The sequence below is a fragment of the Pseudopipra pipra genome, chromosome 7 (genome assembly GCF_036250125.1).
Source record: "Pseudopipra pipra isolate bDixPip1 chromosome 7, bDixPip1.hap1, whole genome shotgun sequence".
Lineage (NCBI taxonomy): Eukaryota > Metazoa > Chordata > Aves > Passeriformes > Pipridae > Pseudopipra > Pseudopipra pipra.
The window spans coordinates 676,995-692,789 of record NC_087555.1 but is presented as its reverse complement, the minus strand read 5'-3'; the positions used below and the strand labels follow the sequence as shown (position 1 = coordinate 692,789).

General features: G+C 39.4%; 1 protein-coding gene and 1 long non-coding RNA gene across 2 annotated transcripts in view; both read left to right on the top strand.

The window, feature by feature from the left end:
* The first annotated feature begins 210 nt into the window (after positions 1–210).
* LOC135417592 (uncharacterized) lies at positions 211–7,826 on the top strand. The gene is made up of 3 exons (XR_010432120.1): positions 211–295; positions 1,468–1,653; positions 5,664–7,826. It is a non-coding gene; the product is annotated as an uncharacterized LOC135417592 (long non-coding RNA).
* A 1,915-nt stretch (positions 7,827–9,741) lies between these two features.
* Positions 9,742–15,795, top strand: part of COL3A1 (collagen type III alpha 1 chain) — a 50,781-nt gene continuing 44,727 nt past the window's right edge. Inside the window, exon 1 of the mRNA XM_064660145.1 lies at positions 9,742–9,960. Within this exon, the coding sequence (XP_064516215.1) occupies positions 9,882–9,960 (79 nt within the window). The 5' untranslated portion in view covers positions 9,742–9,881. The remainder of the gene's footprint in view (positions 9,961–15,795) is intronic.

The window sequence follows — 15,795 nt, the reverse complement described above, 5'->3', positions numbered from 1 at the left end:
AACTTTCCTAACGGTCATTTGTATGAAAACAGTATTTTTAAAAGGGTTTAAAATGAGCTCTGAAAAGACATCTCATCCTAACTCTGAAAAGGTTTTTAAAAAAATTAATAGGGGGAGGCTCCGTTCCCCCTAGTCCTCCCATGCTTGCATATAGGAAATGTTTGATTTACGCATATGTTATTTTTTCACCTGCATGAAATTTTATTTACAGGTTAACAAAAAAAGAATGCGACCAAAATCCATGGTCAAAATTTCGCCTGCTGTCTGTTCATCTTCATTAGAAAGCTGCTTTCAGGTAAAATCAATAAATGTTCTGATCACTAAAATGATGGTGCTGTAAGTTTGCACTTAACATGCACACACCTTGTCCTACAGGGCATAGCTAAGTGAGCTTGTTCATATTTTCATTTATCTCAGGGTTCTGCTCAATATGATAAATAATGTTTGAATGCTCCAACTCCACTTGCAGAGTCATCTTCAGATCATATGTTGCTTCATACAGCTTGCCATCTTACTGGATATCAGGTTCTCTGGGGGCACAAACAAAATAATGCTGTAACTAATGTTTTATTTGTATCATAATATCATCTGCACTAAGGGGTAGGTACACTTAGGCTTTACTGTGACATAAGTTGTGAGATTTTATTTTAAATGGCAGGTACTGACACTCAAAACTTCTTCGTGATAACATCACCAGGTATCAGATTTTAGTTTCTACGTCATAGCTGCTACAAATTCTTACCAAATATGTCATGAAACGTCTGTTCTCTTGATGTTTCTTGAGGATGCTCAGAGAGGCTTTCTCTTCCCAGCCCCCAGGCCCCAGAGACAGGGGCTTTGCCACTTGGCTGTGCACGTGGAGGGTGTGCAAGGAAAAGCTGCAAGGGTCTTTAAAACAAAAGGGTCTTTATTCTGTTTTGCAATGTGGAACCGAGTAAATATTCTTGCCAGTATTTTTTTTTTCATCATTAATAACCTCTAGGGCACTTGTTTTGTATCACACTCAGGCAAATGTGCATGCACACAGCTGCAGAAGGCTACTATAAAACTTTGCCTTGAGGGTCGCCCCAGGCTAAAAAGCAATAGAGCAGGCATTGATAGAAAGCATCAATGCCATCAAGCAAGATCCTTCTTTTTGTTTCCCTAAAGCAGCAATCTTGAATCATGAAAGTGGAAGGAATTCCGTTTCCTGAGAAGAACAGGCTGGGGGTGAAAAACCACTCACCATTTGTATTGAAATTTTTTCTATCAGTCAGTGAAATCAGTTAGTTTGTTGATATATTTTGCATTGCAAATGCCTGACTTAGCTTGGAACATAAACATGAACAGCAGTACACTTCTCTGTAGATTGTACTCACACACATTTTTAGAAATGTTAACCATTATAAGGATGTTAATTAAATTAATCCCCAGAAGTTTGTTCCACATTGGGAGTGTGTTTAATAAATGCCTTTTTGTTTTCTTCAGAAATTCAGCCTAACGTATAGATCTGAATCTGGGGACCTGCACTATCTGGACATTGGTAGAGGACCAATGAATATGCAGCATAAAGCTTTAAAATGTTTTACTGTTTCACTCTCTGGTGGCACAACTCTGTTTCCAAATGTACCACGAGTTTGATGGGAATGCCTATTATATTTCTGAGGAATAATGGTAAGTGTCATTTGGCTGGTGAGGATCAAGTCTGAAGTACGTGGCAACCTCCATAAACTGTAATTCACAAAATATGACACTGGATCAGGACCATGTTCCTGCTCATACCTTTATTTCATGTTTTTAGAAATTATTCCCTCTTCTTTATGCTGTAATTTCCTATTTGATTAAATCAAGGATGGCACTCAGTAAAGTTCTCAGAGATCTAGAGATGGTAAATATGTGAAGTAATTAGTCATTTTGAGATTTTATTGCTCTTCCAAAGGAAAATCTTTCCTCCCCTTTCTAAGTAGTTAAAATTGTCATGGATGATACCTTGGGAGCTGGAAATCTCATGGTATGAAGTGGTTTTCTTCAAAATGGCAAAACATAAGGAGGCACAGTAAGGCAGCTTATGGGAAAGATAGTACAATAACAACACTGACCTCCTGGCCTTTATAAATTAGGAAGTGCATTTTCTAAATCAAAACCATCACCAGAAACTCTGGGAATGGAAACAGGCTTAATTCTCTGTTATACAAAGAACCAGAGATTTCCGTAACAGCAGGTCAGACTTTCAGTCCTGTGTACGTGTCCACTTGGTTCCGTGCATTCCTGAGAGCTCCGTGCCCTGCTGGCCTCAGGAACAAGCAGAAGCCAGCGGGGGAGATGTGGGGTGGGTGGCAGGGGATTGGCACTCTTTCCATGCCAGGGAGTTGCAGAGTTTCCCAGGAGAGGTGGAATTTGAATAGCCTTCAGTTCCCACCAGGGCATCTCTTTGCAACTGAGACTCTCCTGTTGGATCCCGAAATATAATATTTGCAGAGAGAGATTTGAGTGGTCTTTGCAAAAGACCACTCTGGGCTACAGAAGCTGGCAAAACTCCTCTTCACTGACCTCATCCCTGTGGATTCTTCCCCCCTTCTTCAGCAGGATGTGAAGAGACTCCTTGCATGATATTATCACATGTCCTGCCCAAGCTAGAGTCCAAACCCTGATCTCATCAGATCTGTGCAGAAGACCTATGTACCTTATTTCTCCCTTTGTGTTCTTTGAATCCGTGCATTCTGTAGACCTGAATACCTGTTCCCCCCCGTAAAATCCCCTAGGATAAAGTGGGTTTTTCCCCATGAGGTAATTGTTAAGACCCCAAAAACTTGTTAATCTGGGTTTTTCCCTTATGTCATCCCCTGAAACCCCCTGTTTGTAATAAATCACAATAGTTATAACCCCCTATTGAATATGTAGACCCTAAACCCTTTAAATATGAACTTGTATGTCCAATAAAGCGTTCCAGCTTCTTGTCTTCCTGGGATCATCTTAGCTTTATTGACCTCTGCACTCTCCTCTCCTGTAATGCCAACTGGATGGGCTGAATGCTGCCGCTGCAGCAAACATCAGGAAAGAGTGACCCATTTCAGACCTCCAATCTTGGAATAAATACTAACAAGGCAGAGTGGCATTCAACTGAGAGATTCTTTCCACTGCTGCTGCTTCTAATTTTTTGCATGCAAGATTTCTTCAGTGGTGTGGGTTTTGGAGCTTGACTGATCTCTACTAACACTTTGGTGGAATATCCCTTTGGGGACGGGGAGTTCAGCCAGGCTGGGAAGGTCGGGTTGCACGTGTCTTCATTTATGGCATCCTCTTTAATTCTTTGCTCTCAAAATCATGACTATGATACTCTTCTGTAATCATAACACTCACCTTATAGTCTTGTTTTTCAGTGTAATCATACAAGGCCATTCACTGTTCTGCCATTTGAGAAAAAAGGATGTTTATACCATTAAAATATGGATTTAATTAAATGTAGTGGACCCTTTTCTGAATTTTCTGTGCATGTAGAAAATGATGTGCTGAGAAAAATATGTTCTTCTATTAGGGAATAAGAAGATTTCACACCTCAAAGCTGATTATTAAAACAAAAAAAAATTATATTGTTCCAACGAAAAAAATATATTTCTTCTATTATATTTATTTCTAAATTTCCATCAGATACAATTGTTAGGAAAGGAGATAGAAAGCATCCCTTGTCTTTAGGAAACAAAGAGTAAATGGATCTCGAATGAGGCATAACAATTTCTTGATTCACAGAATAGTTTGACTCCAATTCATTTGCATGTGTGTTTCAACTAAAAATATGAAAATAATTGTTATTACCACTCTTCATGCCACAGAGTTTGCAGGGATGAAAATGAATGAATGTGTGGTATTTTCATTTGGTTTTCCAGATGACTCCTCCTAACTATTTTACTTGGTCTCCAGAGTCTACCACAACTTGGTTGTTACTACTTTGGGGTGGTTTTGTGGCATCTTTTCACTCAGAGTATCTAACAAAACTTTCCCACACTTGCCTATGATAGCCCAAACAGTTCTTACTGACATACAGTTGATCTGTTTGAAGTAGGGTTTTCTTTTCCATAATATTAAAATAAAACCTACAAGCCCATATAGAGCTCAACCATAAAATTAGTTCAGATTAGCAGTAAGCTACATAACTCTGTATTTTTTTTTAATATCCTTTTTATATGCCATTATACTGGATGCTGTTAGTACAGACCTTTAGGCTCTTAAATACCAGGTGGTGGTTTTCTGTTGTTAGGACAGGATTCATCTTGAAAGGAAAGGTGCTTTTAAAACTGCCTATGAAAAGTGGAATGGATCAACCCATGTATCTAAATTAGGGTCCCAAGTTGTTTCTCTGTGCAGGACATTGGACAGATGATGAGCTCTGTGACAATGTGCTGGACTTAACAGAAGAGAAAAGAATGTGACGAGGTCACGGATCAGAAAAAAAACCCCATAAAATAGAAGCCGAGAGAATCCTCACAGTCAGCTCTCCAGGCCACCCACCCTCCAGCGTGAGCATCATCAGGGCTGGCCCCAGCGTGGTACACTTTCCCTCTTTCCAGAAAAGCAGCTGGATGCTGTTTCTCCGTTCTAGGAAATCAGTGTGCTCTTTGGGACACGTGGAGCATTCACAGTCCAGAAGAGAACGTCATACCTGCCAGCGAGAACTGGTCTGACTCTATTCCTGATGACCACTGCATCATGGTTTTTTTCAGACTGGGATTTCATTTTCAGCGGAAGGCTCTTGTATTGCAACATTCTCTGACCTACTTGCGCATTTTCAGTGGCTTCATTTAGAGCAGGGTTTGGGTTTTTTTCCAAAATTCAATTGTTTTGCCTTGGTAATTTTTTTTTTGCTTCCCAGCACGTTAATACTGAACAGATCAAGAGTTAAAACATTTAATCCTGTGTTCTTCTGTTTTCTGTTTTTTCTAAAGGATGAGTCATGAGTACGGATGGCCTTTTGTTATTCTTTAGTAAACTCAAACAAGAATATTTATTCCCTCATTAGAAAAAGAATAAATCGCCAAACAGAAAAGTTTGAAACAGTGATTTTTAAAAGAGCTTGGCTGCATCTTACAGTTATTGTTCTTTTTTATTATTATTATTATTATTTTAAAAAGACCAAAAAAAAAAGAAAAGTGTTCAATTAACGTGCTGGATTGCCCATGCTGAAGCCTAGAGCCTGGAACCTTTTGATGCTGAGGTGCCATATGAGCCAATAGCTGAAGTACAATATACTTGAGCTATTCTGGGAACTACATGTACTGCCTGGAGCCACGATGGTTTGAGCAGAGCCAAGAGTGGCTCATTTGCATAGTGCACCTACACTTGCTACACCAAGCCCGAGGTAGAAAAGACATCCTACTTTTTACAGTAATTCATTCTCAGGCTGCTCTTCTGATGAATTTAACATCATTTTGCTACTTAGAGATATAGCAGAACAGATTTTGTGAAATCACAAAATCACAAATGCACAGTCAGGTTTACTCTTAAATTTATAAATATTTTCCACTATTTTATATTATTTTGGTGTGCAACAATCACAAGCTGCAGAGCACAAAAGCCATTACAAGTGGATCTCCTGCCAGAAAGTCTTGCAGCTGTTTCATTAAGTATTTCCTTAGGTGTATAGGACTGTGGTATTTCTTTAAAAAGTGAATGTCTGCTTTTTTTTTCAGTTTTACACTGGAAATCTGGATTGGAGACAAGAAGAAAGGGTTCTTTGCGAAAAGATTTTGACACCTCGGTGAAAAGGAGGAGCATCCTCAGAAGGCATTGAGCCAGTGCTCTGAATTAAGGATTCCATCACTGGCAGCAGGAGTGGGTGCGTGTTCAGTACAGAAAAGCTACGCCCTGGCCACAGATTTTGAATTCCCCAGCTTTCAGTACACCCAAAGGTCATTAAACTCCTTTGGCTGGTGTCCCTCCTGCTGTGAGGAGAAAATGCTGTGGGTGCTGTCTGCTTCACCCGTGTGCAGTCATAATGTTGGCTCTGCCTTTAGAGCCTTCACAGCTGTGCTGTAACACAGTTAGTTCCCAACATGACTCAGATGAAGGATTTTATTTAATCTGTACAGGACTTTGGAAAAAAAAAAAAAAAAAGAGGATTTTCGTTTGTGGAAACCTTGAGGATGTGCAAAGCTGAAAAAAGGGCACATGCGAACAAGAGGCTGGATGTCAAAAGCTGATTTCCCATTTTCTTAGGATATAAGTTCAGTGAAAATGGAAAAATGGGAGAAGAATGAAACCATTTCATTGACTTGGCTACCTTAATTCCTTCAATGGTCTGTTAAAGCAACAGTCATAATTTGCATTGCTTCTGGCTCACAAACAGGAACGGTTAAAGAAGTGCGGTGGGGTTTTGGTTGTTTGTTTTATTTTCTGGCTCTAAATTCATAGAATCATAGAATCAGCCAGTTGGAAAGGACCTTCAAGATCATCAAGTCCAACCCTTGATCCACTACCACCATGGTTTCTAGACCATGGAACTAAGTGCCACATCCAGCCACACTCAGCTTTTCTTTTAGGTTCTTTCCTCCAATGTACCTTCTGTCACTATTTGCACCATTTGCAGTGCTTTATTTCTGTGAAACTATACACTCCTTTTAAAATCTGGAGGTTCTTTAGTATCATTAAAATCCACACTGAACAAAAAATAAATGTCTTGTTCCTGACATAGGGGTGACTACGACAAAATCTGAAGATTCTTTGTTCAGATTAAGCTCTCTTGGAAACACAGGAGAGCTGCCAGCTGGTTCTACAGGCCAGAACATCAGAACTTTTAAAGTAACCCTTGTATTATTTGCATAAGGACTGACATTTTAGGAAAGTGGACCTGAGGTCACCTGATAAATATGCAAGAGTATGTCTCTCATTTGTCCTTCTGAGGCAGAATGCCACTAACCACAAGACTCAAACAGGCACAAGGAACCCCAGGTTGCAGGAGCAGCATGAATATTCCAATCATCTGATGTAGAGATTAGTCTATAGGTTTGAGCTGCACATGGTAGAGATCCTCTTTCATGGTATCTACAGTGGAGCACAAATGTGTTCTGTATCTTTTACAAGTAATTATTCCAAGTCCCTTCATAAAAATGCTCCAATTTACAATGCTCCAATTTAAAAATGCTCCAAAGTACAATGAGTACTTTTTCCAGTTTGGTCCAGATGCTAAGACATTGCATGCCCAGGAAGCTGAACATTAACCAAGAGCTACTTACTAATAATCCAAAGCTGCCTTCAAGACACAAGAGTCAAGAGAGCTGGGTTTCTAGGGGGGCTGTTTCTGTGCAGAGGATGTGAAAAGGAAGCCTTTGTTCACAAAGTGTCCATGGATGTTCAAGGAAAGTGGATGTGCAGGCCATACAATTAAAAGAAAGTGGGGAATGCCAGTCAAAAGTAATTGACTCATGACAGCAAATGGAAATTTTTGCAGTGTTTTACACCAGAATTATAAAATCAATTCACAACCACTGTTAGGGGAAGGTAGCACTAATGAGAAGTTCCAGTGTAGCTGAGCATTGCTATGTGTCATGTATTGAACCACAGCAAATGTACTGCCCAAGGAAGATAAGGTCCACAGGTTATTGGTTTTTATGGGATGTAATCATTGAGTGATACGGATTGTGCCTCTATACCTCAGGATTCATTTCTGTACAAACTCAAGCACACATGTTGATACTCCAATGCCTATGGCAAATAGTAGGTGCTGTGGATAAATCTGAGTTCATAATCTAGATATAGGCTAGAATATAATATACAAGGTGCACAACCCAAAACTGTTTTAGAATTTAAATTTTACTCAAACAGTCAATTGAAGGCAAGCATTAGTGAGAATAAGGCATTCATATATTTCATGAAAACTAAACAATTACTGTGACAAACATTGAGACATTATTACAGAAAATTGAAACTCACCTACATATGACTTTGATAAACCATTAATTTAGTTTAATTTCCATTCCATAGCTGAGAATGCTTGTATCCAGTGTTTGATCTGCTTGTGCATTTCTATTGAAGAGTGACAAATAAATAAATCTAGGATTTATCTTGAATTTATTTCTTGTTGTTTTATTTTATGTCCTGAGCATAACCCCTCCAAAAGAGGAGAAAACTTTATAGGCCGGTGCATAAAAATTTGAAGTATATTCAACAGGAGGCATTTATCTTTGTTGATTGTAGCTACCTGAATGTTACAAACCAAATAACCTAATCTGTTCAGTGACATGGTACTGGCTATGAAACCCCAAAGCTACAGGAAATACTTCTGCCATTGCAACACAGACAGCGTGGAATATTGGAAGGTACTTAATTCATGAAAGAAAATGGTGTGTAATTCCTTTGAAATATATCAAGTCATTCATACCTGATAAGTATTTAAGACACAGAAGAAACTCTCAGCATATGTTGATAGTGACATTGAATTATTTAAGATCTTTTCATACTTGCTTCAACCTCTTCCACCTCAAGTGACCCCAACAGAAGAGCATGTTTCAGTTTAAGTGCAAATATATTTCAGATTAATAGGTTTTGAAATGAAACCCAATATATATCAGATTAAAAGTTAACCTCAGGCTGCTCTTGTTTTGTGATGCATGCAGAGATATGGGTCCCTTTTTTTGGATGACTGTTCATGGTGCTCAGGAATTATTGATAGGAGGGATGGTTGGTTCCTGGGTCACTGTAATCTCAGCAACACTTCAGAACAAATGAATGAACACCTCTACAGTTAATGACCTCGATCATGTTGATTGTTTGAGAGCAGTAATTAGTTTGGTCCTTGTTTTAGTAGAGATGTCCACTTTGACAGAGTTCTGCATTCACTTTGGAGTATCCCAAACTTGTACTTAAAGCTACACTGCCAGCAAAACTACATTCATAACAAAGCCTGCTTAAGCCATTTGATTTGGAAAATAAGTTTGTGGGCTGTGATCTTATTCTCAGTAAAGTTTTGCATGGAGCAAAGAAAGGACTAGGTTTAAAAGGGATTAGTATCAAGATTTTTTATTTTTTTCTCTCAGCCATACCTTCTTGTTCAAGAAGCAAACAGACAAGGAAAAGGTGGTACTTGTTCTGCATTCCTTCCAAATGTTGTAATGACAGCATCAAACTGAACTATTTGAAAAGTTTTACTTTGAGAAATTAGTTCTTCTGATTTGGGATCTTGCTCTGTTTATAATTTTTTTTTTTTTTTTTGATGTTTGCTTTCTCCCCAAATCACACAAAATCCTGTTGGGAGGTGGAAATGGTGACAAAAGTACCGGAACAGAAGTGTTGTGATTTTCAGTCCTTCCTTTCATTATCTCTGATTGCTCATCAGCATAAACATCCAGTTTTGCTCCTCCACTTCTGGGATCCTTTCAGTTCGTGCAGCCACACCAGGTATTTACCTTTTACCTTTGCAAGGGAGCACTAACAATTAAAAATCCTCTTTGGGTTGTACCCACTAATTCCTAATTAACACGAAAAAGTGCTTTGCCCCAGAGGCTTTACCACAGGACTTTTTTTTCCACATGCATATATCTCACATGCAGCACACACTAACTATCCAGACACAGTGTCAGCGTGCATTTCATACACACACAAAAGTTCCAGATGTGCTGTGTATCTTGTTTAGTTGACTTTATTCTTCTGTAAAGCCAAGAGAAATATTAATCATTCATTTACTGTTAGGGGATGGGTCTTCTTCTCATGTTTCAGTAAAGGGGGTGGAAAAGTGAAGTAAGCCAATTTTTTTCCTATTTAAGGCCAAAGCTGGGGAATGCTTGTGGCTGAGTTCTGTACATGGCCCGGTGCTGGAAGGGCAGGGAACAACCGATGTTGCTATTTTGAATAGATTTTTTTCTTCCCCCCCATTTTTATTTTTGCACAGAGAGTCTCATGTCTAATATTTAGGCATGATGAGCTCTGTGCAAAAAGTAACTTTGCTCATTCTTGCCGTGTTTCAACCCTCAGTTATTTTGGCACAACAAGTTGGTGAGTAATTCAAGCTTCTTATGCTTTTATTTTTCATTTTTACCAATAATTTTAGTAGCTTGTAAGAAATGTGCATTCACAAATCTCACCGGAACACTTTTCCTTCACTAGTTCAGCAGTCGGATATTTCTTGGTGAAGCTGAAAGTTGCAGGGGTTTGCATTTTCATCCCAAAGTTTTCTCTTTGCTTTGCTTTCTTTACAGTTAGAAGCACTGTACAGTGCTGTCTGCCTTGGCTGCATTTGTTCTTGTTCTTACTTGTTTTCCTACTACAGACACCGGAGAGATTTTAAGCTATTTCTTTTAACTCTTGGAATGACATTTCAACTGTTAGCTCTGTGCTGCCTGGAAGTTTTTTGTCACAAGCTGTAAGTCTTTGCTTCCAGCTATTTTGTTTGAACTTCTCCTTTGTACTTGTTTGTTTTCGACTGGCAGCAAGGGGGTTTCTTTAAACAACTTGCTTGCAAAAAAAAGAGCCTTTAAATTCTAACCAGTTTTCATGAAGGAGCTTTTAAGATTGATATATGAAAATATGTCAGCTTACAGGATTTTTACTTTGGCATAAAACAGGAAAATTAATTCTCTCAGCTGCAATAGTTTGAATTGGGCATCTGCAGGCTGTTTCAGTCCCTCACGAGACTGATTAGCAGCTGATGGTATTTGGAAGTCCATGCAAGTATGTGTGTGCATGTTTACAGAGAGCAAGAACACCAAAATTCTAACTGAACATGGAATTTAGAGGGGGGAAAACTACTTTGTATACAATAATTCAACTTAGAGTGAAGATAAGTGTGGTATGAGTATTTAAGTTAAACAGATGACATTCCACAAGTTCATCTGACCTTTTTTGGATGTGCTCTGTTCCTGCTTGCCAGACATTGTAAACCAGGCTGTCCTTAAAATGAAACTTTTTTTTCTTTCATGAAAATATGAGAGATTGGCAATGTATTTATTCCTGCATGGAGGCAATGAATAACCTTACAAATAACTCGATAAGCAGCAGCCCAAGAAACTGTAGTGCTGCAAAGGAGAGCCAAATGCCTCTAAAACCACACCCTGCACTGCTCTGTATGACACAAATCAGGAACACGATTACTTTAGCCACTTCATGGCAAATCCTTCTGCCTCATCATACCTGTAAAGGCACCTCCTCTGCCAAGGGGGTGACTGTGAGTCCACCAGAAGGCAGTGGAGCAACCAGAGCTCAGGGGGATCCTGCCTGAGCAAATCAGGCAACACCCTCTGCAACAGCAGCGTGCCCAGACACCAGCCTCCTCTCCAAGCACAGACACAAGCTGAGCTTAGGTATCTTTAAAAAAAAAAAACACAACAAAACAATGCAAATAAAGATGTTCTGTAGAGAGCAAACATAATTTACTGTGAACTGAGGCTTTTCTGTTTCTGCTTGGCCAGTATATAAACTCTCTCTCCAATAATGTTCAGTGAAGATTATAAAATTCGGTCAAGATTGTGGAATTTGAGCAACCGTATGCTGTGACTTTGCTTACAGCAGCAGATAATATATATATTGTGTGTATTTAACATGCATTATGTGTACTTTTATATAACTATCTTCAGAGGGATAAGGACTAAGGGACGATCCAATACAAAAAAAAGGAACATTAATTTTATTTCTCCCAACAAACAAATCCCCCCTGAGTGTCAGGTCTCCTTCCCTCACTTATTTCCCTGAACATTTCTGAGTTGCAAGACATGTTTGACTCAAAAAATGGTAAATTTTGGGTAGAAGAACCATATACAAACGAAGTGTGAAGGAGTATTCTCATTTCTCTGCCACATTCCTGTTTCATGGTGTTGTAACATTTCCTTACTGGGCTAACTTCCATACTACTTAGAGGGATGAGGTTGGAGAGAGAGACTGATAAGTCACTAGTTATGCCTTAAAAAATTGGATTCTCTCCTCTCTTTGGAATGCTTCTTTCCACACATTTGAATATGCTTTTCTCACAGAAAATAACAATTGAAGGAGTTGATTATTGGCATCACTGACTCACGTGCAGGGCAGCAATGGACTGGGAAAGTAAATTTTCCATGACTGAAAAGAGAATTTCCAGACATGCTAAAATGTACTCTCTTGTCAAGAAAAATGTTTATATGGTTAGTATCAAATGTAAGTCAATATAAAATTTTCCTTGGAAAAGCCTACCAGGAGACAAGACTTGGCAAGATATTAAGGAAACTGCTCAGTATACACTAAGTTTAGGATAGTCAGATGTACCCTTGGGCTATGTGTTTCTTTGTCTTGCTGTAATAGCTTGGAAGGGAGATTTGAGCACAGCCTCAGGCTAAACCTTCTCAAAAGCTGGGGAGCTGGATATTGTGGAACCAGGAATATTCTGTGACTTCCATGACCAAAAGCTGGGTCACACCGGGGGGTTTGTAGCCAGCAGGTGAAACCACCTTGACACAATCCAGGTTTTCTGGTGGGTGTCAGGTTACTGTAAGGGGCTTTCAAGATAAAATGCTTTCTGGTGGCTGACAGGACATGGAGCTGATGCTTCAGGCACAACAGATGAGTCAGATTCCAGCAATATTTCTTCAGTTCCACTGTTTGAAGGCACCTCTACCTTCTGCATATTAAACTACTAAAAAGTGTAAGAACTTGGAATGTTTCTTTAGGAAAGAAATCCATCCTCTACCCAGCCAGCATGATTTGTGAAAAGCATTTGCTAGCCTTACAACATACTCTCATCTCATTTATCTTGAGTTTGTAGTCAACCAAGACAGCTACTTCCAGAAGACAGAATAAATTTTAGCTAGACAGACTGGAAATATTTGGCAGTTTCCACCTACTACAAAAGAAGCACATCCCCAGCCCCTTTACATGAGTGCCAAAAAGGAAGTTAGATGGATTTGGGCCTGTCTCATCTTCATCTGCAATGCTTAAAGGACACCTCTGTCACCTGGAGTGGGACACTTCTTGTAGGTACACCCAGTAGTCCTTGAGGAACTTAACTGAGGTCATCAGGAAAAACTCTGCTGCTGTGAAAGCAGAGTGAGAGCAACGCCAGAAACCCTTCAGGATTACTCCAAATAATTTTTCCCTCTAATATAATTTATTGTTTTCCTTGTAATGTAAGTATTATCTTGGATGTTTGGTCAGGAAACTCATTTCTGAGGTAATGACTGAATCCTCAAATACCTCTGAAAAAACTTATTGACCCTTCATATTACTTTCAGTCACAATTCACAGTTTTAAAATGAAATATAACCATTACATGTAGGGTCCTGAAGGCAGCATGCAAATGACTTTTCATGCTGAGCACCCAGTTCTGATCCTTGAAAAAAGGCTGATATTTTAGGAAAATTTGTAAAAGGCTGACATTTTAGGAAAACTTGTAAAAGGCTGATTTGACCATTTTACTTCTTTTATTAAGTGGGAAGGATTAGATAGGTTATGAAGTGGATGGGTACTGTACAGATGCAGTTTATTTGTGAGACTGCCAGACTGTCATGTTTAGCAGTTAGCTCCCTGTAACACCGCACGTGTGTGTTCTTTGTTGATAAAGTGCTAGTTTAAGGTAAATGCTAACAACAGTCAGAACTCTCTTTCCTCAAAGGTTTTGGAAACACAGAAAACATCTCCTCCACAGTTTTGACAGTAAAACCAGATGATGTGTGCCTGTATGCCAACAGATAATTAACTATCATAAATTAATCTGGACTATGTGAAGTAATGAAATATCAGGGGTCTACTCCTCTTCTTCCATTTTTCCTAAGTGTTTTTTGGTGAGCACATGGCAGACAAGGTTATGCTTAGGAAAATTAAAACATTCCTTTCTGGTATGGAAAACTCATGCTAAATGAAAGCCTGGGGAATCCACCCCCTCTAAACATTATATATATGTTCTTGGAAATATGACAAATTTCATAAACACATTTTATATCACACATCCCTGGAACACATTAGCCTTAGGAAAATGAGACTATTATATAACCCTTTCATTATTTTCCAGATTTATTTTTGAGCTGAGACCAAATCACCAAATCTACATAGACTGATTTTTTAAAAGAGGAGGTGGAGTTGGAAACATCCACTGCTTTGTTACGGGGGGAAGAAGCAGAGGTAGAAGGGTGTTGTCTCTGGCACAAATATTACTGTTGATGCCTCAGTCAGAGTAGATACAGTTGCTCTCTTAGTGCTGTAGATTACAAGCAAATCCTATTTCCTCTTCCAGTTTCTCTTGCAATGTTGAGGTTTGAAATCAGCAGCCGGGTGTCACTGGCAAACTCTTAGCCTTGCACAACAGTTAGGTGCTAGCTTTAATTAATGCTATCCAAGAGAAAGAAAGGAGTGAATTAATATCTTTTTTTTTTTCATTTCACACACTGGTCGAGAAACCAGAGACGTTAGTCATTGTCCCAGTTATGTTATGATATTGTTCACACAGCACCAAGACCGTCTGAGTTCAAGAAACGTTTGGACAATGTTCTCAGGTGCATGATGGGATTCTTGGGGTGTCTGGAGTGGGGCCAGGAGATGGACTTGATGATCCTGATGGGTGGCTTTCAACTCAGCATATTCTGTGATTCCACTCCTTGTTTTAATCAAAAATCTGCAGAAAATGGGACCTACCTGGCTCCATAATTGAGACACTGCACCAAGGGTCAGTAACAGAAATGATGCAGACTGTCATTTAGCACTCTGGATTAAAAGCAATCTCTTCAGAGTTGAAAGGTTCAGTCTACCAGTAGGGGCTAACAATAACAAAGCACACTTTCCCAGGCTAGTGGGCACCAGGAAAACTGTATTGCTCTTCATGTTTTTGTGGCAGATTCACAGTCTGGAGAAGAGCACAAGTCACAGCAGCTCTTACAGTTGCAAGTCTTAATTTGCTGATTTGAAATAATAAGCCATCAAAACCCACAGAATTAGAAATCAGTGCAATGTTCATACCCATTAATACTCAAGATTATGCTGTCCTTTAGTCATGTTTGTTTAAGAAATTAGGCAAAAAATCTCAGCTAAATAAAGGGAAATTGTTGGCAATGGCAAAGAAGTATTGTTAACAAAATGGGTTTTTTTGGTCTTGAAGTAACTGGATTAGGGTCCCACATCATTGCTGTTCAATGTGATGGGGCAAAATTCAATTTATTATCGGCAGCACCCAAGAAAATAAAACTGAAACTTGAAAAAGGTATAATAAAGTCTGTTTTGATTCAGCATTGCAACTGTTAGCTCATTCTCTCTGTAGCAGCTTGGTAAATTGTAGATTGCATGACCCTAACAGAGTTTAGAGTTCAGTACCTACCACCAACTGTCTATAGTTTTGAGACATTCTGACTTTGGGTTTTGGCAGATGATAATAACCTTCAACCAAAACAGAACAAAAACTTCAGTGTCATCATTTTACCTGCTGCAATATTTTACCAGCCTACCTCTCCTTCAACATAGCCATCATAATATACCTTGTACGGAAGGAGGACTGGGCACAGGTGTGATTCCTTCTGCAGGAGAGGTACAAGAAGTGTTATTTTACTTCTGTACCTTCAGGTCAGGCTGTTGAGGGGGTCATGGAGAGGTGCAGCACAATGCTGCAGCCCCCGGCCCTCGGCACGCTGCCCGGCTCCAGCTGAGGGGATCCAGTGGATTCCTCCTGGAGGGAGGGCAGTTTGGGCCATGCTTGTCCCAGTGATGTTGTCTCTGTTACAGAGATGCTGCTGTTGGTTTCCTGTGGCCATGCTGCTCCTAGATACGGGAGCCAGGGCTGGTTTGGTTACTGCTGCACAACTACTTCTCTATGGATTTTCTTTCTTCCATTGATGCACAGGGTTTGTGAAGCTTTGCTTTCTGTCCCCTCTATGGCTTCCCTGA